Raw genomic sequence first — 24,865 nt, forward strand, 5'->3', positions numbered from 1 at the left:
GCAGTAATACCCTGTCGTTCAGTTTGAGTGGCGGGTCCTTTGTCTGTACCGGCGGTTCCCTTCGCCGTGCTTCATGTTCTAGTCTTTCCTGTACTACCCTGTACATTTCTCTAATTCTTCTCATATGTTCATTCACATATTCCAGTGCGGTGTATGAGCCAGTCATACTCTCCTTTTTTCCTAGGAACAAATCAAGAGGGAGTCGAGCCTCCCGTCCGAACAGCAACATGTATGGCGAAAAGCCGGTTGTGGCATGGGGTGTGCAGTTGTATAGATATACCAACTCTGGGAGAAAATCAGGCCAACGTTTTTTCTGTTCAGGTTCTAGAGTACGCAGCAAATCATGCATGCTGCGGTTGAACCGTTCACACTGTCCGTTTCCTTTCGGATTAAATGTGGTTGTTCTAGATTTGTTGATCCCGTAGTGGCTGCACAGTTGGTTAATTACTTCTGACTCGAAAGCCCTTCCTTGGTCAGAGTGTAATTGTCTTGGTATGCCATATTTGATGAACCAATGTTCTATTAAGACCTTTGCCACTGTTTTGGCAGTCTGATCTCGTGTGGGCACCGCCACAGTCCATTTGGTGAATACATCAGTCATTACCAACACATGTTCCGTCCCATCCGATGATTGCTCCAACGACGTAAAGTCCATAGCCACAATCTCTAGTGGTTTTGTCGCTAGTAGGTGTCCTGATGGCTGTCTCATTTTGACAACTGGCATTTTCGCATGCTGACACCTCACACAAGCCTCACAATGGCGTTTGACCTCCATTTCCATATTGGGCCAGTAACACCTCCGTCGTAAAATTTTGTGCGTCCTGTCCTGACCCTGGTGTCCTGCCCTGTCATGTGCCAACCTTAGCACTTCTTCTCGTAATTGTCCAGGCACCACCACCTGGTGTATTGTCCCATCAATTTGGTCATGAATTCTCCGCATGAGAACACCATCCTCTATACTGAGACGGTCCCACTGACTCAGTATTTTCTTTGTTTCTCGACCAAATTGTTCTCTTTCCCTTCTTCCTGGGAATTTTTGTTCCTGGACGTATTTCAATAGCGGTTGTAAGCCACTATCCGTTCTCTGGGCATCTCTTATCTTTTTGTGATTAAGGCAATTAAAATCACTACTGTCCATATGTCCGGGCTCTGTGGATATGTGCTCCACCCCGGTCTGCCCGTTTTGCATCACTTGCACCCCGTGAGGGATATCTGTTGACGTTCTGACCTCACATATTCCTGTCAGCGTTTCTTCCTCATCGCCCGGTCTCTCGTAAGGATTCCTTGATAAGGCGTCCGCATTGCCGTTGGACCGCCCCGGGCGATATTTTATCTCCAGGTCAAAGAGTGCCAATTCTGCTGCCCATCTCTGTTCGATTGATCCCAACTTTGCTGTACTTTGAAGTTCTTTTTCAATATCGGATAATTTCTCTTCAAGTCTTGTTTGAGACTCTTTCATTTCTTCTAGTTTGCCAACACTGTTCTGTTGTCTACTATTTTTATTTACTTCTTCCGATAACAGACACTCTAAAGATGAACATTTCTCCTGTGCTTTTAATTTGCATGACCTTTCCCTATCCAGTTTCCTGGTTAACATTGAGATCTCATTCTTAAGTCTACCAATTTCCTTCTTATCATCATTTTTCTCTACCAACAAATTGTTCACTTGAAACTTTTCAACATCCCAGTTCATTTCACAGTTCATTTTTTCCATTAGTTGTGTTTTACCTTTCTTTTTCTCCTTACTGTGTTTCTTTGTCATTTTGTTTACTAAGTCATTACCTCGCCGCTCTGTAGCCTTGACCTGCCGTACAGAGGGCGATCGTTTCACCGGACAGTACCGTGCCATATGTCCGGGTTGTGAACAGGACAAGCAAATTGGTCGACCGTCGGCCGTCCATTGGAGTGATGACTTGGCAGGACGCGGCCGTCCAACCCGTCTCTGTTTTGTCCCGTTTTTGCCCTGATTCTCAGCTGTTGACCTGCTTTCTAACCTCTCCAATCTTTGGTCAACCTTATCCAGGTGGGCCAACAGTTGAGCCATCATGGTCTCCATCGTGTCGGCCCCTGTGGGTGGGGATTGTCTCTGTTCAGGCACAGAGACTTTGTCCACCGAACAGTTCGATTTGTCCTCATCCTCGGACCTGCGGATCGCTGAGTTCCTGACCTGAAGGAAGGTCAACTGCGGGTCTTTGTGGACCTCCTCTTTCAACTCTCTTCTTAGAATCGGGGTTGCTAGCCCCTCGATGAAATGGTCCCTCAGTAGGCGCACATCAATGTCAGGTGTTTTGACCTTTACCGAATCAAAGGCCCTGTTCATCCGGTGTGAGTACTCCATCACACTCTCCGCCATTCTCTGCCTTAAGCCTACGAACCCTGCCAGCAGTTGCGATCCCGACCGTCTCTCCCCAAAGGTCTCCATAATCAGATCCAGCACCTTATCTGGATCTGATTGGATGGTTTTATCGTGGCATTTGACCTCTGCCCTAACCGTCTCTCCTATACTGCCCATCAGCAGTCTTAATCTTTCCTCTGGTGACATGCCTCTCGAGGCCCAGGCCGCTTTGACCTCTTCACTGAACCTGTTGGTTAAAGTTGGATCACCGTCCCCGTAAAATTTGTTAATGTGGGACTCTCTGGGTAGGACCACTATATGGGTCTGCTTCTCGTCCAGAGTAGACATTTTATTCCGTAAGTAACAAAAAAAGAGTTCTTTCTTACCGTGTGTGTATGAAAAATTTTTCTCGTTCCTCAATTTTCACAGTTCCTGAATGTCCGAATTCACACACACACTAAACACAGTTATGCACAAGGTTGACTATGGGTGCCTAAAGCGGCAAGTCTAGTTGAATTCATCCTGTCCGACGACGCCAATTGTGACGAGCGAACAGTTACCCTGCTCGCAACGCCACATGTTACGAGACTATTTGCCTGTAGTGCCAAATGTAACGAGTTTAACCACTCATGCTACACAACATCGACTACAGTAGAAATACTCGAAGATGCAGGTTCTCTATTGATCCTTTTATTACATGAATCAAGAAATGCTTCAATATAACACAATGAATCAACAGGAATGCTTCACAATAATAGTCTGAATCAACTGACCCCTAACAGTCCTCACTAGGCTTCATATAACTGAATCCACATGTCTATTGTCCTTCTTAACACAATATAACCAACTTGATATGTCACACAGACTGACTGATCTAAAGCGAGCGATGAAGAGAGCGGGCGATCGAAAAGGGAAGAGCGGCGAGTTCAGCCGTCCCCTCCTATTTATCCCTTGTATTCGTACTCGTATTCGTACTTGTATTCCTCCGTAATCGATACTTGTACTCGATGTCTCCGACTACTAGTTGCGCAGTTCTAACGTACAGTCCGTTTAATAAAACATCTGCGTCCTATCAATCAAAGTTGACAGGCCGTCTGAATCCCCTCGTACCGTTTCCCAAAATAGCACGCGTTGGCTTTGAGATTGTTATCATTCCGATCTAATAAGCCACCTGCTATCAGTTGCATCAGACTGTAATACTGCGTCTCGGCTTATCGTTCGTTATCAGTTGCATCAGATTTGTAACTAGTAGCTAGGCCTACCCTAGTTACATATATATATATATATATATATATATATAATATACAGATATAAATAAATAAATATACATATATACATGCATACATATATGTAAATATAATAATAAAATATTTCCCGTTTGTGTCCAAGACACATTGGGCAAATGAGGTAAAGTGCATCAGTTATTAACCTCGGCACCATTCCCAGCCGCCTTTGTATTTCTATAACGTGAGTTAGGTACCCATCAGAGCTGGGTGGGCTCAGGGACATTCTACTGCCTTGAACCCGGATCCGAACTCAAGACTTTCGGGGTAGCAGTCTAGCTATTTAACGATATATATATATATATATATATATATATATATATATATATATATATATATATATATATATATATATATATATATATATATATATATATATATATATATATAACAAACGCCCGAAATTTCACTCAGACTGTCGACAGACTGACGCCAGAAGAAGCAAGTTAAATAAAAGCTTGTAAAAAAAAAATTAAATAATTAGAAAAGCATTTTGCAACTTTTCCGTATTAGTAAATGCAAATAGTCTCCCGTTAAGTTACAAAGAAAGAAAAAATAGTATATATATATATATATATTATCTACATATGTAGATATACATAAATATATAGATATATATAGGATATATATAGATATAGATATATTCCTCTCTTTCTCAGTGGCGTAGCGAGGTCGGGTGTCACCCGGTGCGGCACTTAAAGGTGTCACCCCCCAGAGGCGTAGCGACCCTTTTTTCAAGTTTTCGATTTGCACCCCCCCCCTCCCCTCAAACTTTCGATTTGCATCCCCCCCCCTCAAGTTTTCGATTTGCACCCCCTCCCTCAAACTTTCGATTTGCACCCCCCCCCCCTCAAGTTTTTCTCTATATATTTTGCTATTTTTTGCCTTGGTGTCACCCTTTAAATGGTGTCACCCGGTGCGGTCCGCAGCCCCCGCCCCCCCCCCTCTCGCTACGCCCCTGCTCTTTCTATAAATTCGAGCCTATACTTAATTTACAAACCCAAAATTAAAAATTGGAAGTGCTCATATAATTATTGATCAATATACTTTTTTTTTTAAATACGTTTTCATTATCACACAAGGCAAACAACATCAAACTCATTTGCATAATTTCAAACAAAGTGGTTTACATTGTTCTCATAAGGGAATAAATAAACTTAAAATGTTATTACATAAACATATTGAAGATGTTTTTACAAATATATACATGTCAAAAAACAAATATGCTGTTTTAGACTATTTTAAACAACATGTATATACAATTGGTATACAGGAAGGTAATAAATAGTATGTGCCATAGAAAAAACTCCATAGTCGTTCGAGACGGGTAATGTGGGCGAAAACATTAAAATGGGAAACCTGACCTATTGAGTTATTTTGGGGTGATTTTCTCATAAATTTTGTCATAAGTGTGACTTATTTATGAGGTGTGGGGGATACAGATCTGAAAGAAAATTATTTTTATCTAACAATCACAAATAAGTTGATTTATAAGATGTTTTTTTAAGTAATGCATTCGACGCGTAGCGGGTAGTTGGGGTATAGGGATGGGGTCATGGGGACGAAGGAGCTGCGGTTATGGGGACAATAGGATGGGGTGTGAGTGGGGGGTTGGGGCGGGGAAGGTGTGATGAAAGGGGGTGTGTTAAATATTCATATTTTTTAATGTTTTAACTTTTTTTTTATTGACAAGAGTGTTTGTTAGCTTTCTTCAGTTTAAAACATACCTATACATACATTTGTTTTGTAAACATACTCTGTAAAAAAAAATTTAAAAAACATTTTTAAATGTCAATATAGTTTTCAACATTTTTAAAATACTAGGTTAAACCTATAAAACTCAATAGCCTAAAAAAAACCTGATTTAAAATGTCTTTTCTAATAATTTAAAGTGTTATGTTTACTTATTAGATTTTTGAAACATTAACATAAAATTAAACAAAAACAATTAAAAAATTCTTTTTTTTTTTTTTTTTTTTTTTTTTTTTTTTTTTTTTTAATTGTCATCAGAACATTTTGATTACCTTGGCTTTAACATCTGCAGATTAGAGTGTTTTGGAGTATCATTTAAATTATTAAATTTTACATTTAATAAGTCTAATGGTTTTCGTGAAAATTATAGTTACATGATTATTCTATAAAAATTGAAACTAAACTAAACTTATTGAGAAATGTAATATTGTTATTTAGATTTATAATAAAAATTAATATTTTTCTGAAATTTCATTAAAACAGAAATTGTATTTATTTTTGTACCTACCTTCTGTGAAATAAATGTATGCTGTCTCCCATAATTACATCAAAAAATGTAAGGGAAATAACTAAGAGGAATTAATAGTGAATTAAAAATATGCTATATCTCGAGCAATTTACATTTAAGAACACTTATAAACTTGAATCCGTGCTTGTGTTTCTTCCAGACTTTTTTCTCCGGGGAGGGGGGGGACTTGAAATTTTCGGGGGGGGGGGCGGTCTAAAATTTTCGGGGGGTGCGGACGGGGGGGGGGGAAGACACTGTTAAAAGTATATATTTTCTATATAAATTCCATTTAGTATGGGGGGGGGGCGGTAGACTTTCTTCTGGGGGGGGGGGGGGCTTTGCCCCTCTTCCCCGAAGAGATGCCTGGAAGAACTCTGATCCCTGCAAAATCAAATTACAAATGCTGCTAACAAAAGGGCGTGCGTCCTTTTTAGTTTAGGTTCGTAAATTTGTTATGCTTTATATGGGTGTGTCTGTGTGTGTGTGTGTCTGCGTCTGTGTCTGTGTGTGTATGTGTGTGTGTCTGTGTCAGTTTGTGTGTCTGACTGTGTCTCTGTGTGTGTGTCTGTGTGTCAGTGTGTCTGTGTCTGTGTGTTTGTCTGTGTGTGTCTGTACGTGTCTGTGTGCACGCAGCCTGCTAACCTCGAAAATCTAGAGTTCACATCCGGATCCAAGACAGCACAACGTCCCTGAGTCCACCCAGCACTAATGGGTACCTAACACATGTTAGAGAAACTAAAGGCGGCTGACCACACTTTCCCTTCAAAAAAACATATGTGCTCTACATGCCCAATTCATCGCTAGGTCTAAAGATAATTCTTTACTTTTTAGGGTTTCTTTCGGGCAGTGTTTTTCAAACCGAGCGGGTAGGGGAACTGGAAACATGAGAGGGGCGGACACTGGTTAAAGTACATATTTTCTATATAAAAAATTCTATTTCGTCCCAGAGAAGGGGGAGGGGTGGGGGTGGCGTGAACCAGGGGTGTCACCTTGCCCCAGAGAGATGCCTAAAAGTAACACTGACTGACTGTCTGACTGACTGACTGACTGACTGACATTTACAGGAAGGCAGCCTGCAGTGTCAGATAGAAATTTTGGTCCAAAAATGTTTTATTTCAGACAACTACCGCCCAACCCCCCCCCCCCTTTTTTTTTAAACCTGATTAGAGGAAGCAGAACTAACATTCAATTTACATATCGAGGATGTCCTGCAGTCCTCTGCCTGCTTTACCTGACTATATATATATATATATATATATATATATATATATATATATATATATATATATATATATATATATATAATAGTGCTAACAAGAATATCCTTTCAAACTTCCGATGACACAGAAACAGATGAACTCAATAGGGCACATTACTATATAGAAGATAAGAGTGTTTAGGCCTCTATTTGTACGGCGGTAAATCTGTCTGTATAAACGAACAAACAAACAAATCGCTCTATTTTTTATCGAACTGACAAAAACCGCTCCAGCGATCAATCGTATGACTGGTGATGAAACTTTCAACACAACAATAAAAGTCCTTTTCACGTCGTTTTCTTATTTCAATCCGATCAACACAAATTGGTTGGATGGTTTTTATTCAGGCCGATAAACGCGGTGTTTTGGTTGTTAGACTAGACCGCATTGTCTCGCAAATATCTAATTATAGACGGCATCGTGACTCGTCAGCCAATCAAATACGTTCTAATAGTTGGTTTGTATTTTAAAGCGGAATCCTTATACCACTAATCGTTTATTCTGTAAGATAAGTATTAATTTTACTTGCTATGTTTTTATCCATTACTTAGTACATAAAAAATACGAGTTCAATAAAAGTGTAGCAGATTAACTTTTTGAAGTACATAACTTTGTGGTATGATGAATATATGCATTTTTACTATTGTGTTTACGAGATTTATGTATAAAATAAGCTAGCATAATTTCAATCCACACACTCTCACACACAGTGTCGAATACGCCCACACACACACGAACACTCACATGCAATAAGCACACACACCAAGATACCCAATATTGTCCAAACTCAGTTATAAGTTAAGAATTTACTATTATGGCAGGAGGATAGGATGAACTGTGCCGTCATTTCATAGGGAGGATGACTTCTTTTATTGACGACAACACCCCCCCACACCATATAAAATTTTATAACGCACTACCGTACCAGGGGCGGAACTACAGTGCCGCTAGACCCCGCAATGCGGGGGGGGGCCCACGCCATTTAGGGGCCCAGAGCCGACCATAATAAATTTTTTATAGTTAAAAAAAGTAAATTTTCTTTCATTTTTGACTTGATGGTTGTTTTGTAAAAAAAATTACCGTAGCTGCGGTTGGATTATCTTTATTATATAGGCACCACCCCACGCTCTTGTATATTCTTTTTTCCTTTGTTTTTAAACCACTGTGAAAGTCGAGTCTTTCTCCTACAATTAAACTTATCAAACTTATCAAAGATAAGCAAATGTTCAAACCACTTCCATGACTTATTCTTAAAATAGTTAAATAAGGGTAATCATAAGCTACTTTTAATAGATTCGTACTAAACAAATTAAAAAGCAATTACTTCTCTTAATTATTATTTTTTGTAAGTAATTTTTAAATAACGAAATTTTATAAAAAGTAAATGTATTAAATCAATAACACTTAAAAAATTAATTATATAAATACAAAAAAAAACATAAAATAAACATAACACGAGACACCATTACTTATACAAAGCTTTCATGTTTTATATTTTTTTGATCGACTAAATGTTAAGAGGTTTTTGATCGACTAAATGTTAAGAGGGCCTCTATCAAAAATTAATTAAAACTGATTTTTTGTAAATAATTTGATGTTGATGTACTTGTTTTAAATTTCAAATAAAAGTATTAAAAAAAAATGTTCACAAAACATACTAATGCACTTAAACACATGACATAATGTTGAATTCTTTTTTTAAATTGATGTTTTTCAAATCCCGAACAGGCCAGCAATGAGTATCCTATGTTCGTACTTTGTGATTGTTAATATATATATATATATATATATATATATATATATATATATATATATATATATATATATATATATATATATATATATATATATATATATATATATATATATATATATATATATATATATATATATATATATATATATATATATATATATATATATATATATATATATATATATATATATATATAATATATATATATATATATATATATATATATGTATATACATATATATATATATATATGTATATACATATATATATATATATATATATATATATATATATATATATATATATTATATATATATATATATATATATATATATATATATATATATATATATATATATATATATATATATATATATATATATATATATATATATATATATATATATATATATATGGGGGGGCCTAAAAAATTTTTTTGCGGGGTGGCCCTTTTTTTCTAGTTCCGCCACTGTACCATACACATCAGTTCAGGCACCAAGCACAGTGACGAACAACATACAACAGTGCTATGCTAGATACCATATGAGCCCATATATAAGGGAAGTGATTTATACAACAGTGCTATGCTAGATACCATTATGAGCCCATATATAAAGGAAGTGATTTATACAACAGTGCTATACCATATGAGCCCACACAATAGGGAAGTGATTTTGTCTCCTAGAACTCACACACTTCTGATATCTGGTTACGTGAAATATGACTCGCTCAACTCACGCTCGCCATAGGTTAGACTATTCATGTGCTGGGGCGGCGATAAATACTAGATTTTCATTACACACTTGTGGCGTCCGTCTAGGCCCAAATGTAATTGCTGGCGTGGGTTCAAGCCGCACCCCAGGGGCCCATGGGACCCACCCCCAACTCAAATATTTCCACAGTGTGTCTGTATTCATCTGATTGATCAATCACTACCTGCATTGTAGATCCCATACGTCCATGTTTATTAACGTGCGACAACTGTTTCATCTTCATTTAACCAGAACGACAGTTTGCACACGGGGGTGTTATTCATGTGTTAAATACGCGTTAACAGTTGTAGAATGCATTGTATCTAGTGTGTATAGTACTTTACATTGTGATCTAGTGCATGTAGTAATCTACATTGAGATCTAGTGCATGTAGTACTCTACATTGAGATCTAGTACATGTAGCACTCTACATTGAGATCTATGGCATGTAGTACTATACATTGACATCTAGTGTTTGCGTGTAGTACTTTACATTGAGATATAATGAGTGTAGTACTCTACATTGAGATCTACTGCATGTAGTACTCTACATTGCGATCTAGTGTTTACGTGTAGTACTCTACATTGCGATCTAGTGTTTACGTGTAGTACTCTACATTGAGATCTATTGAGTGTAGTACTCTACATTGAGATCTAATGTTTGCGTGTAGTACTCTACATTGAGATCTAATGTTTGCGTGTAGTACTCTACATTGAGATCTAATGTTTACGTGTAGTACTCTACATTGAGATCTAGGGCATGTAGTACTCTACATTGAGATCTATTGAGTGTAGTACTCTACATTGAGATCTAATGTTTGCGTGTAGTACTCTACATTGAGATCTAATGTTTGCGTGTAGTACTCTACACTCCTGTCTATACCTGAACTATCATGGCTATTATCCTTATCTCCTCTATCCTTATCTCTTCCTACCTCTCTGATCGTCATTTGATCTTCTCTCTCAATTAGTGATCAGATTTCTCCCCTCAGCTAAATATTTGTTAGCTTTACACCCCTCAGCTAAATATTTGTTAGCTTTACACCCCTCAGCTAAATATTTGTTAGCTTTACACCCCTCAACTAAATATTTGTTAGCTTTACACCCCTCAGCTAAATATTTGTTAGCTTTACACCCCTCACTTCCTTGATAGCTTTACTCCTTTAGACCAGCACCTCTCAATTTGTTTCTTGTACTCCCCTGAACCGTCCTGTGGTCAGATTTAATTATCGGTCCTCATGTTTTAATAATCAGCCTCTAGCTTTTCTCTACAACTAGATACACTGTATCCAGCTAATACAATGTCTCAATGTGGGCTGCCAATGATTTGACCTTTCAATATGGCTGACCGCTGTACACCATAAATCACTCGGACAAAACCATATGAGATCTATATATTTTAAACATTAATAGAGGTAAAACGATGAATAATATGAGTGAAATAAAAACAATGTTTATTCTAATTGAGACACAGAGGCAATTATTACAAAAGTAATGCGAATGTAATCAAAAGTTGTTTTTTTTTTTACATTCCTAGCACATTCTTCTCAAATGACGTCATTACTCACTCCAGTCACTCTCACCCCTCTCCTCCCCACCTCCTCCTCCTGAGTGAAATAAGACTCGTCACGAGTTGGCCAATCTGTCTAGTTCTTCCTCAATCTTCTTCAATTCATCGTCTCTGTTTTCTGATGGAAAAAAAAATTAAAACCAACATTAGAATATTAGCAACATCAAAGCACGAGGAATATCAAAACACTCAAGAAATCCCAACACCCCTGAACATTAGAAAACTCAAGAACATCCAAATATTAGAGAGAGACGTAAGTTATAATATATTTACTTAGCCCCATCCCAGATGAAGCCCACCATCCCTTAAATACCACAGTAAATCAAAAATCAAAAACCACCCCACATAAATGTGTCCTCATTTGGACGACCCTCGTCTTTAACTATAATGTTGATTCGTACGTTTCCCATTCAATACGCATGAAACGTTTAGTTTACACAATCAACAATATGAAGGCTCCACTTAAAGTTTTTAAACCTAAAATTCCAGGTCTACCTATTATATTTTTTATTTTACATGACAAAGTGTTCGCTTGCTGGCCTCAATCAGCCTTGTAAAAGTTTGTTACGTTCCCTTTTCCCTTGCCCGTGTAAACTAATAAAGTTGAGTTCGCTTCTTTCTGTGACCTCGGCATATGAAGGGATAGTGTGCTCAGCAGTCTAGCACTTTACCGCTAGGCCAAGCCTTCCCACCAACTAGCTAAAAAAACAATTTTTCTAACATCGAAACAAAATGTATGGTGTCTCACCTTTATTCTGGAGATCTGATATGACGTCATCTACTGTAAAACCCAGCTTGTTAAGGAGCGATATATCGCGGAGCAGTTGATTCTCAACAGCTTTCAGAGCTGTAAACAATATTGACATAAAGATTTGGATGAGCTTCCACACTCACTTCTGTGACATTCGCAGGGCCGGCGCTACCTATAAGGCGAACTAGGCGGTCACCTAGGGCGCTATCCCTTGGGGGCGCAAAAGGTTTAATCGCTATTATCAAAAAGTACCTAATAATTAATAACTTTTATAAAGGAGTAGTGATCTATTTCGGCACCCAGGATGAACTATCAATTTTGCACCCCCACCCCAAAATTAGGTCTATATGGGCCTATATTTATTCGCGATCGTGAAAATGCAATCCCACCTCCCTAATTTGGAAAGTTACTTTACCTTTTAAATTTTGTGTCACATAATTGATGCAGAAAACGATTAAATAATTTTATAATTTAAATTTCGAATTTCGAACATTTCAAACGGTTATTTAATTTTAATAGGGCCTGTAAGTCTCGTTTTCTTTAACTTTGGATTAGAAATCTGTCCTGGTGTATAGTTTTGTAATGTGTTTAAAGTATTTTACTTGTTCGGTAAGTTTTCATGAATCGTTTAGATTTGGGAGTAACTGCGGAAGGCTGTTGCTGATATGGTTTCTTAGGTATAAAGTATCTAACTGTTTAAGTGTCATAATTTGTATATGGTTGTTGTGTAGTTAAAGGTCTAGTGGAATCTGATTGGTAGTAGAAAAATGAGAATGTAATGTAGGTGATGAAGTATCGTAGTTCTGGAGTTCGGGAGTATTGATTCTCTTGGTATTAAGGTATCGAATGTTATTGACTGTTAAAGTGTAGTAGTAGGTCCAGTGAAATCGTTGTTGATTGGGAGTACCGTTTGTAGTTTGGTGAAGTTAAACGAGTTGGTGTCGTAGTTTGATATGTGTTGTGAATGTAGTAGAGTATATCGAGTAGTCGAGTTTATCGTAAGTTATATGATTTTAGTTCAGTACGGAACACACTACAAAGAAAGGAAGGCTTTCTCTAGTTGAAAAATCTTTAGTTTTTTTAGGAAACTATATTACAACTATTAAAGTATTAATTTAATATATAATATTAAATAGGATGGAATTTATAACTAGCCTGTCAACTTTGTTTTTTTTTCAAATTAATTGTTTTTTTTTTAATATTCAATCAATAATTCTAACAATGTCTAAAACAGTTACCCGTGTTTATTTGTTTTTAAAAACGTCCCTAAAAATTTAGGGGATCCAAAATTTAACGTTATTTTAAGAACTGAAGGTCAAACATTCATTTGAATGTCCTCATTATTGAATAGAAGTATGCTATAATAAAGCTACCATTTTTAGACTTTTAAACAAAAACTATAGTTAAGTATTCAATATGTAAAATATATTTTTTTCACAAGTTTACATAGTTCATATAAAAGGCTTGTTATAATTATAACGTAATGAAGTTTAGAGTGTTTTATTGTGTTTTCAATCATGTCTTAGTTACACTTGGTTAATTTAGCAATTTATGTGTAAGTTATTTCCCTTGAATACAATTTTGTTATTTTGATTATCAAATGGGAGATAAATCGTTGCTTAACTTTACATTAATTTCAGATACGTGCACCTTAGGTTGACCGCTTACATATAAATACAACTTAAAGTTATTGTAAAAATTACATAGAGCTTAAGTTCTAAACAAAATAGTTTGGTAGGTTTTTTAACATTATCAAGTTGAAAAACAAATACATCAGCAGCCGTTGTAGATTGCAATACATAATGTTAGTAGACGTAAAGTCTTAGTTGTAAATTAATCATCTAATTGTCTTTTCATATCTTTCACCCTCTCCTAAAGGATTCATATATAACACTTTTAGACTGGAATCTATAACATTTATAACCTTTTATTTTTCAAAAAGATCGTTACATAATCATACAATATAGACATTTTACAATTATAACTAGACACAGTCAAGCTTAAAACAGGTAAGTTCCGTTTTGGAACTCACCTTGGGAGGACTGCCGAGAGCCCAACACTACAAGAACTTTTTTTTATCAGTGGGTTTTTTTTCCAGACTTTTTTCTTGTGGGGGGAGGGGGGGGGGGGTGTGCACAAAATTTTCTAAAGTGGGGGGGGGGGGGGCTATGTCGTAAAGTACAAAGTAGTTTCGTAGACTTAGCAACAATTTCAATACAAAGTGATTACGCTTGCAAATTGGAATTGAAGGAATTAGTACAAACTTTTGAGACGAAGGAGGCAAGTAAAATTTGATTTTGATGTTTACTTATAACATGTATGCTATTGATAATGAATTAATATGTCACCTTGAATTAATTGTTTTCTTATAAATATATATTAGTAATTAATTTGTGTGAAAGGGGGCGTTTTAATAGGTTTTGGCTAGGGCGCTAAATAACCTGGCGCCGATACTGTACATTGGTCTACACTCTACACTGCCGTCACGAAAACTTAAAAATGTACTTCGACAGTCTCAGGATTAAATTAGAGAATATTTTTAATTAATTATTCCAACCTGCCCGTTATGTTTGGATTTCAGATCTTGATTAATAATTTTATAGCCAAAATACCGAATACAAGGTAGATAATTATTGTTTTTAAAATTGTAACATTTAATCTAAATGTTACTTCCCTTTATTTTTCAAATATCACTTTGCAAGGGATTCACTTGCTAATGGTTTTAAAAGTTGTAAATTAAAGGCTAAAAGAAAAATCTAGATCTCACCTTCTGCTTTTAGTTGCTTGTTATCTTTTAACACCTCCGCATTCAGTTGGTTCTCTTCCGCTATTCAGGGCAAAATGCATGGGTGGGGTGGAGGGGGGGGGGGTAAACAATGATAGGTACTTGTGACAAAACATTATGAATTACACCCATAACAGCTTTATAATATATCAGGTAATGGGATACAACTGTGCGTCATTAAACTTGAAAGTAATGTAAAATACACCTTAAGATAGATTTAAAGCTAACTGTATATTATAGTAGTGCACTTTTAAATAAGTGATTCTGTAATTCTAGGATGAAACTACTAGAAAAATACTTTATAGTCTAACGGTTTACAATGAAACATAAAAGAAACAATGTTGTTATATTTATATATATATATATATATATATATATATATATATATATATATATATATACAGGCATATACTCACTGTGTTGTGGCTGTTCTATTTGTCGAATGTTTTCAGTTGAGGGAAGTTCTGTAAGTTAACAAATCATTTAACAAATTATTTTGGTTCTTTAATAGATTCCATAACCCTAAATATAAGGGGGTATAGCCAGTGGCGTAGCGAGGTCGGGTGTCCCCCGGTGCGGTACTTAATGGTGTCACCCCCAGAGGCGTAGCGACCCTTCCCGGAACAAACTTTCAAATTTTCGATTTGCACCCCCCTCCTCAAACTTTCAATTTGCACCCCCCTCAAGTTTTTCTCTATATATTTTGCTATTTTTTGCCTTGGTGTCACCCCTCTAAATGGTGTCACCCGGTGCGGTCCGCACCCCCCGCCTCCCCCCCCCCCTTCGCTACGCCTCTGGGTATAGCACTATAGCCATGTAGGTCTACATACAAAAATATAAATACAAGCACACATACGCGAACAACACGCACACATACACACGCACACATACGTATTCACCTATACCCTAGTGTTCAACTACACTTCTTAAATAAAGAGCAGTTTGTTTTAAATTATAGTGTTGTATGTTCTAATAATGTGCATGTCCCTTTAGACCAACTATAATAACTGATCTAACCAACTTTGGATGGACATTTTTAAAATGAACTTACTAACCTCTGACCTCAAAGTTGGCCAGAAATGAATTATTTACCTCTGACATTAAAGTTTAGCGGAAATGAACTTATTAACCCCTGACCCCTGAACTTACTAAACAATGCTGGTTTGGGGTGAGCAGTCTTTTCTTCACTGAGCTTGACCAAAGCACGTCGGATGAGATTTTCCAGTTCGACCACGTCCTGTCCAGGTTCTTCTTCTTCGTTGTACTCGGTGCCTAAATACTCTGTCAGAAGATAGTATCGATACTAATCGGTTAACCATGGGTACGTATACCTGACAGAGACAATAAATCTACTCGGTGCCTAGGTACTCTGTCAGAAAATAGCATCGATACTAATCGGTTAACCATGGGTACGTATACCTGACAGAGACAGTCACCAATAATAGATCAACCCTAACCAAGAACTTTATCTTAACTACCAACTGGATGTTGGCTGTAGAAAGCAATAGCTCCTAAAGTATCACACAGTTTGAATCATGCGACAATAACGACAAAATGTGGATTCATTCATAACATAAGAGGTGGCTCAATACACGCACACATACACACACACATACACACACACATATATATATATATATGTATATATATATATATATATACATGTGTATATATGTGTATATGTATATATACATATGTATATATGTATATATATATATATACATATATATACATATATATACATATATATATATATATATATATATGTATGTATGTATATATGTATAATATCTCCTTACCCCCGATAGAATCCATCCTACTTTTATATTTAGGCTGATGTAGACGTGCTAGTGCCTTAGATAAGACCTGGTTTAAGAAGAAAACAAAACTCCTCATAATGTATACCATTTGTAATAACCACCCCACTTCCCCGTCCCACACACCCAACCAAGACACATTAGATAAATTTTTTATGGCGTCAGATTATTTCATTGACACTTCATTATGACATTTAAGAAGTCTTTAAATGTATCCAAACCCCACGAAAAAAACACCCCATTAGTGATCCACTCCTTTATGTTATGTAATGTGTGCATGGTGCCTCAACTTACGTCTATAGAATCCTCGTCACTTTTTGATAGTGGTATGCTCGCTCTAGTACCCTGGACACAAAATAAAAGATTGAAGTAATGTAAGTAAGTAAGAATGTAAGTAGACATGTTTTTAAAAGACTGTGTTTGTTTCGTTTGGTTCAAGTAAAAACTTCGTAATTTTTTGCTGATGGGATTTGAGGCAGTGATGTAACATAATCTCAACTGGGTAGTCTAATCCGGTAGCTTAGCGAGGGGAGGGGGGCCGGGGGGGGACACATGTCCCCGGGCGCCGACCTTAGGGGGCGCCAAAATGGGTTGGAAAAATAAATTGAAAGGTTGAGGGCGGTGCAAATTGAAAGTTTGAGAGAGGTGCAAATGAAAATCTTGACGGGGGGGGGGTGCAAATCGAAAAGTTTGTCCCCGGGCGCCGGGAAGGGTCGCTACGCCTCTGGTCTAATCTGATTGTATGAACTGAATTGCTATCTAATAATTATTCCAACCTTCCATTTAAATAACTCACTTTTACTTCCTTAATCCATGTTTTACAGTTACAGAAGTAAAACTATATTAATTAGCAAAAAAATGAACAGTGATAAAGATAAAGTAGCATTAAACACTGACCTTTACTGGGACCACATCAGATGCCGTAAGCGCGTGTTTCATATCATCTTCAGACACCTCTTGCGCTGGTGTCTTGGTAGGTGCTGGTTTCTGGTCAGTGTACGACTTTAAATCTACTTTATCAGACGCTGGTTTCTGGGCTGTGTACGACTTCAACTCTACTTCATCTACGTCTTGGGACAACTGAGAACCAACACCCCAATATGCGGTCAAATAGGTTGAAGCTATGCTGGTAACTTGACTTTGAACCAAACTAACTAAACACGACTTAAGACTAAAAACATGACTTTTCATGAAACTTGAGAAACAGCCGCCAAAAGTTATTATAAGATGGCAAGCATTGAAAAGTTTGGAAGAGACCTGTTTGAAAACTAATGGATTCCCTCATGACGATCTAAGTTATATTTGCAGGTCGCTTTCAACAGGTATAAGACTAAACAATGAACACAAAGCATGAATGAATCATTGAATGAGAATAATGGACAGTAGCAACAAAACGAAACAGATAAAAATGTGTAAATTAACATTAAATATATAAAAATAACTTGTGAATAGAGTTGATAGAACAACACTATCTTATTTATGTTTATGTATGGAAAAAAATTACTATAAATATTCATTAAAAGATAATCATGCAATATGTAGAATAGATAGCTGTATAACAACACAATGTAAAGCGTTATGAAGCAGAAGGAAAAAAACGTAAAAACGGTGACATGGGAGATAACTGGAGAAAAAACTCGTTACACTGATGATATGGGAGGTAACCGAAGAAATAATAATGGAACCTGTACATACCAGCTCGCGTAACTTTTGCAACTGTAATATAAAAATAAACATAAGTCACGGTTTCCGTTTTTTAATAAAGAATTTGTAGGCAAGTGTTAGGCGTGTACAGAACTCTACTTTATCGGCCATGTCTCAAGATAATAATTTGTTTTTTTCTCTAAACTACTACAATCAGTGGCGTCACCAGGTTGGGTGTTATTCGGTAAGATAAATTAGGATGTCACTTCCCCCCCCCCCCCCATCAATGTCACATTTTCGGTTTGGTGTCAGTCCTCTCCCCCTACTATTTTGTTATAGATAAAACATTGTGTTAAACATTACAATTTACGACTTTTCCTCATGGTATCACCCTCTAAATAGTGTCACCCTCTACATGGTATCACCCTCTAAAAGGTATCACCCTCTAAATGGTACCACCCTCAAAATGGTATCACCCTCTAAATGGTGTCACCCTCTAAATGGTGTCACCCAGTGTTTAACCACAACCCCCTCCCGCCTTGTGACGCCACTGAATATAAAAAAAAGACCTGACGTTAAATTTTAAACACAATATAAACATTATATTTTTTTAAAAAACGAAACAACATTAAGTTTCAGTATTCTCAGTACTGTCCCATTCCGGAGCAAATGCCCCCCCCCCCCCTCACATCCTTATTGAAAAAAAAAACATCAAGAACAAACTAAAGAGAAATATTAACTCGAATAGTGTGTCGGTACACAACAGTCGCGATCTTACAGTAAGGGAGAGAATCGAGCCGATTAGTAAGTTTTTGTGTCATGTTCAAGGAAAGTAAAAATGCCTACCTTATTCCTGAGAGCAGAGGCCTGAAACAAACAAAAAATTAATATTTTAGTTTTCATGTATTTTACATTATAGCTATAAGAAATATTCTATAACACTTTGTTAAATTTACAGTGCGATACGCAAGGGTGTTACAGAAAGAAAAAAAAAACGAATGACTGACTAGCTAATTGCTGCTGAGTGCAGAACTAATTGCTCATAGTTTATTGCCAATGGCTAGTTGCTGTGACGTCATGGTTTTTGTACATATTATACAACTGTGTATGACAGGGGTCGGCAACCTTTTGGGACGGAAGAGCCAAAAGTTACAATTTACCACATTTTACAGTTTTTAAAGAGCCACAAACATTTCCATTTCAATATTATGATATTATATATATATATATATATATATATATATATATATATATATATATATATATATATATATATATATATATATATATATATATATACACATTTAAAATAAATAGCTTAAAATATGAAATAATATTTATTCATATAAAATCATACACATGTTTCGCACAAAACATATTAAAGTAGTTTAGCAAGCTCTGCTCGAAATTAGAAACTTTACATTGTTATTAGATCTAAATCTTTAATTACCGAGTATTGCAGACTAATATTTTTATGAGTTTTAAAAATAAATTAAAATAATTATTAATATTTGTGCATGGAGCTGAAGAGCCGCATCATGACATCAAAAGAGCCGCATGCGGCTCGCGAGCCGCAGGTTGCCGACCCCTGGTGTATGATTTTTATTAAACTTGTTTTTCTTTTACAGTATTAATTAAATAGAATACTTATTTAAACTTAATACCCAGTACATATTGATAATTCCTAGGCTAATACTTTGAGCTATAATTTCCTGCAGTTAAACTAATAAAACCTTTTAATTATAACAAAATTATGAATGGAAAATTTTTTAACTTGTAAGTTCTGAATTTTAATTAAAATTCTTGCAATGGCAAAAATAAAATGGTTTTTGTACATATCAAATTTAGCTCCATCACATATTTGCCATAATGTAAATTATTATTAAATTGTCACTTGTATGTAAATTTTATTACTCTAAATATGTTGTAATTTGTTTTATGGAAAATAAAAGTATTTTTTTTTAAAAAGACGTTATGTGACAAACGAAGGTGACGTCCTTAAAGGTCACAAAACTCTATATAAATAACTTTTAACCATAATACTGGATCTTCAAACTAAAATTTTTAAAAGAAAACCATAATTCCTCGTGATTTTAACAGTCTTCGACATCAAAAAGCTAAGTCCCATAAAAGAACTAGCGCTACCTAGCATAAATCAAAGTTAAAAGATGTAAGATTTGTTAGCTTTGAGTGGGGGAAAACAGCTTATCTATAAGTACATACGTATTGAATGAAATACTTCACAGAACAATAATCTGTTACATGTAATCCTCAGATTAAAAGTTCACCTTTGTGGCATGACGTATTACGACAAAATGGAGTTGTTTACATTGTATCTCTTGCATTATTACCGGGGATACGATTTCATATAAAAGGAAAAGATTTAATATCGGGAGAGGTAGGTTGAATATAGAGACTGTTTCTTTTTTTTTAATTTATTAAAAAAATGGTTCGCAAATTAGGATTTTGTTAGGATTTGCTACGTGTGTGAGGATGGGGGTGAGAATGACGATGTGTGAAGATACTAGGTACAGGAGGGGAGGGGGGAGGAGAGTGTGTATAGGCTAAATTGCTTGACATCACAGGTGGACGATTCCTCAGTTACCGAATGGTAGTTTAAAATGGTCATATACGTGGCCTAGCGGTAGAGCGCTAGACTGCTCATCTAACAGTCTCCAGTTCGAATCCGGGTTCAAGTCAGTGATGGGTATCTAACTCGCACTAGGAACGATAAAGGCGGCTGTGAATAGTGCTGACCACAATATCCTTCCAATGCCGAGTTTAAAAACATGAACTCTACTTCATCTGCTTAATGGATCGCTAGGTCTAAAGAGGACTCTGATTTTTTTTTCTTTAACTGCCTAGAGTCAACAGAATGTAGTTAACGTATAACATTAACGGCACCAATAGAAACCACTACCATTTATAAACTTTAACCTTTCAAGGTGTGGACTTTGAAACAGGTCGAGGGGGTCGGCGTGGTCGAGTCGGTATAGCTCGTGGTTGCTAAACCGAAAAGTCTCGAGTTCGAACCCTCGGGCAGATGACAACTCCAAAATCAAACAACTGCTGCCTTGTAGTTTGTTCTTGGTTGGACAAAGACTATGGAAGCAAATCCAAAAAGAAAAGCAGGCTGAAATCGGAGTCAATGGCCTTAATGGCGCTTAACCAGTTGACACGTATCCTTAATTGTGTTGGAGGCGTGGTCGAGTCGGCAAAAGCTCATGGTTGAAAAATTCGAAAAAGCATCGAGTTCAAACCCTCTGGCAGATAAGGCTCGATCCCTTCCAACACTAAAAATTAAGAACGAAGAAGAAGAAGAAGAAATAGGTCGTACGTTTACGACAAACTGGGTAGCAGACGTCATAAATACTTCACAAATGTGACGTCATGGCTACGAATAAACACAATACATAAACAATCCTTGATCAAGGTTATTAATTGTCCTTTTTTTCTTAATAAGCTGAGGTGCTGATAGCCGCCGTAGTTGTACAGATACTTTTTTAATTAGTGATAAGTTCGCACAGCCTATGCGACTATAATCTATATGTATTTTTTTAAAACATATGAGGTGGGGGAAATTAATATGATATCACCCTACGTGTACTATCACAAGGGACTTTTTGTTTTGTTTACAAAATGTCGAGTGGGACGGCCGACATTGTGACACTACAAGAACGTAGGCAGGCAAGGAAAGCTAGGGGACATCTATTTCATTTTACAAGATTCACTGTCCATCAAGGAGTTGGGGAGGAAATTTTCTTCAAGAAATAAGCTTATTTATTTAAGCTTTATTTAATTGCTAATTTCTCTGTTTGATACTATATAGAAATATAGAAGTACGAAATACTATTTACTTCCAACTGTGTCGGTCAATTTCATGCATGCTATGAAATGCCTTTTTTTCTAACCTCGCTCTCAACATTTATAATACAATTGGTACTCTCGCAAAATGGGGGGGGGGGGGGGGGAGGGTTAATTACCATGGGGGAATTAGGACATAATTGATCTAAGAGTCCGATGACGGGGATGGGGGGGGGGGGGGTAATTGACAGAGGAGTTATTACCTACTCTCAGGCTCTATCTATTGAATAAGATTCTTGTACCTGACCGGCAACAACTAATCAGTTTAAGCAACGATAAATCTCGCTATACCTGTATAGGGCCTGTAATAATTTTAGTATCGATACATTTGACACTCGTCAGGTTGTGCTTACCTTATCTGTGTCCCTAGCCGACACAACGCCAGTACCTGGGTATAAAGACATAATGTTAGAACTCAGTTTAACACGAGATAAACAAAGGCATGTTCATTTACTAAGTCCTTCAACATTGTTTTTATATTTCTTCCATTTGTTACTATACATTTGTTTTACTATTTGTGGTACAACAATGTTATCGAGAACTGTGTGTTCTGATTTCTCAAAACAAAATATGAATTTGTAAAGTACTAATATTCCGCACTATTATACACACTTTGTTTGCTGTTCATTTGATGCGCAATTCTTTTTTCATACGAGATTCTATTCTATTTTTAGAAATTTTAAGTGATTAAAATGGATTAAAAATCATGTCTAAAACTCGAGTTGGTATCCCCCGTAGTGTTATATAAGAATAATCGAGAAAGTTTAGGGGAGATCACTCCCGCTTTATTTAAAGAAAAATCAAACGCCAAACTTAATATACATGTACTTATTTTTTATTTTTTATTTTAAAAAAGTATTTATTTTTAATTATTTTTTAACACATATGTTTTTCATTTTTTTTATATTAACTTTTTTAAACATCTTCTCATCCATGAAATAAGTGTAAGAATATAGAAACCTACCTGTTGGACTACCTGCCACAACTAATGATGACAAGGCCAATGTGATAAGCATCAGTGCTGAGACTAGGCTCTCCATGGCCTATTCTACAAGTTGGTTCAGCTGATCAATACTAGACTGATCCAATGTCTTCTTATGTATTGTAGAGTTAGATCAGTGTATGCGTCTTAAAGCAGTGGATAAATCCCAGGATATGTTCCAAGAGAGATGTCAGCTTAAATCGTGTTATTTTGTTTTCATTTATTTACTAGGCTTCAATCTAAAACTGAAATAAGTTCAAAAGTATATCCTAAAATGTGCTTTAAGAATTGTGTCTGATATAATTTGTCGTATTTTAACATAATCTATCAAGTATAAAATATTTCCTAACGTGTATGATTATATTTCATAGAAATCTGATCGGTTCATAGTTTATTTAAACTAATGTAATCCTAATAATGAACATCTATCTATAGGGCTGGTAAGTAGTTCACCAACCAGTTTTATGGCTCTTGCAGGTTTCATTGAGCCGTAGAACTGGTTGGTGACCTACTCACCAGCCCTATAGTATAATCATTTCTAAAGTTAATGGTGTAGGCATGATATTTTTATGTTATATATATATATATATATATATATATATATATATATATATATATATAATATCGAAATAAGCGTGAGGTCGCCAATATCTGTAACAATAATAAGACGCTCCTAGTTCCTCATACCTGCCTACGCCACAAAAGTAAATATAAACTTACCGAATTTCTCTATAAGTTCACAATTACCATCTACATATAACGTACAAGCCGTCAACTACTCACAATTCTATATCACACATTCTCTTTAATGTTAATTACTTACAATTTTGAACAATTTATGGCAGTTCCTCGAATAAAATGTGCAGGAAACCTACAATTCTATATCTCAAAAGTTGTGTTGAAATATGTTTGACCAGAAACCCCCACTAAAATCCGTACCCCACTCTTTCTTGGACAAGATAAATCTCTGTAAGGTCCCACAACTCTTGACACCACCGCCAAACAGATAAGTGAGAGAGACCAGTTTGGCTATATGCTAGACTTCACGACAACTTCATAATCAGGTTCATCCTTGTATAAACTACAGAAAACTAACACTCTTTTTTTTTAACAAGGGCTCTTCACTTAAACCAACAACTTCAGTTTTTTTTTTTTTTAAACTAGTACTCCACCGTCATCTACGTTTTCTAACCATTTTCAGCATCGTCAATTAACCGGATAATCCGTTTATCGGGACGGCAAATAGCGAGATCATGTACGCCTACGGGTGTGTAAGAAAGATCTCATGGGAGACCAAGGCCCAGTTAAGCCTATATTTACCCCTAAATGGAAGCATTTACAAATGGCGTAGGTGTAATCTTGAAACTCGATTAAAGACCCAAAATATCTCGGTACAATATTTTCGTCACCGACTTACGGGGTCCAACGTTGACAGATCGGGTTGTTATACCGGGGAGGTATGGGGTGGTATGGGCGAATCTAGTTCTACTTTTTAATCAACCACATCGGGTTGTTATACCGGGGTGGTATGGGCGAATCCAGTTCTACTTTTTAATCAACCAGATCGGGTTGTTATACCGGGGTGGTATGGGCGAATCCAGTTCTACTTTTTAATCAACCAGAGTATGTACTATGGGCGAGAGCAAACTTGTTAGATTTATCTCACAGCCTGAACTACACAAAGACAAATAAAAGGTGTACGGCGTTGTATTTGTTGGGACAGTAACCCGTTGATTCTAGGTTCAAATACTTGTCACGCAAAACATTTTTGGTGCGCCGCCAATAGTACACTGAGTACACTCAGCTA

The 24,865-nt window shown here is 36.3% G+C and overlaps 1 protein-coding gene across 1 annotated transcript; it reads right to left on the reverse strand.

Annotated features, from left to right (window-relative positions):
- Positions 1–11,082: 11,082 nt before the first annotated feature.
- LOC131947149 (uncharacterized) lies at positions 11,083–23,347 on the reverse strand. Its single transcript, XM_059308258.1, has 12 exons — positions 23,041–23,347; positions 22,430–22,464; positions 19,059–19,079; positions 18,264–18,284; positions 17,466–17,648; positions 16,863–16,982; positions 16,551–16,617; positions 15,901–16,032; positions 15,168–15,215; positions 14,734–14,793; positions 11,964–12,062; positions 11,083–11,333 (listed from the first exon to the last, which is right to left on the reverse strand). The coding sequence occupies exons 1-12, from the start codon at positions 23,114–23,116 to the stop codon at positions 11,272–11,274; spliced, it is 924 nt and encodes a 307-aa protein (XP_059164241.1). The 5' UTR covers positions 23,117–23,347; the 3' UTR covers positions 11,083–11,271.
- Positions 23,348–24,865: the final 1,518 nt, after the last annotated feature.

The sequence above is a fragment of the Physella acuta genome, unplaced genomic scaffold (assembly GCF_028476545.2).
Source record: "Physella acuta isolate Inbredline_101_S28 unplaced genomic scaffold, ASM2847654v3 ptg000585l, whole genome shotgun sequence".
In the NCBI taxonomy this organism is placed as follows: domain Eukaryota; kingdom Metazoa; phylum Mollusca; class Gastropoda; family Physidae; genus Physella; species Physella acuta.

Bases quoted from the DNA above. Each gene is read 5' to 3' on its own strand.
- LOC131947149 (XM_059308258.1), bottom strand. From the start codon at position 23,116: ATGGAGAGCCTAGTCTCAGCACTGATGCTTATCACATTGGCCTTGTCA. The intron at 16,033-16,550 runs GTAAGGAGATAT...ATCTTCTGACAG, and splicing joins TAGGATGGATTCTATCGGGG to AGTATTTAGGCACCGAGTAC. The intron at 12,063-14,733 runs GTGAGATCTAGA...TATTGTTTACAG, and splicing joins CAAGCAACTAAAAGCAGAAG to CTCTGAAAGCTGTTGAGAAT.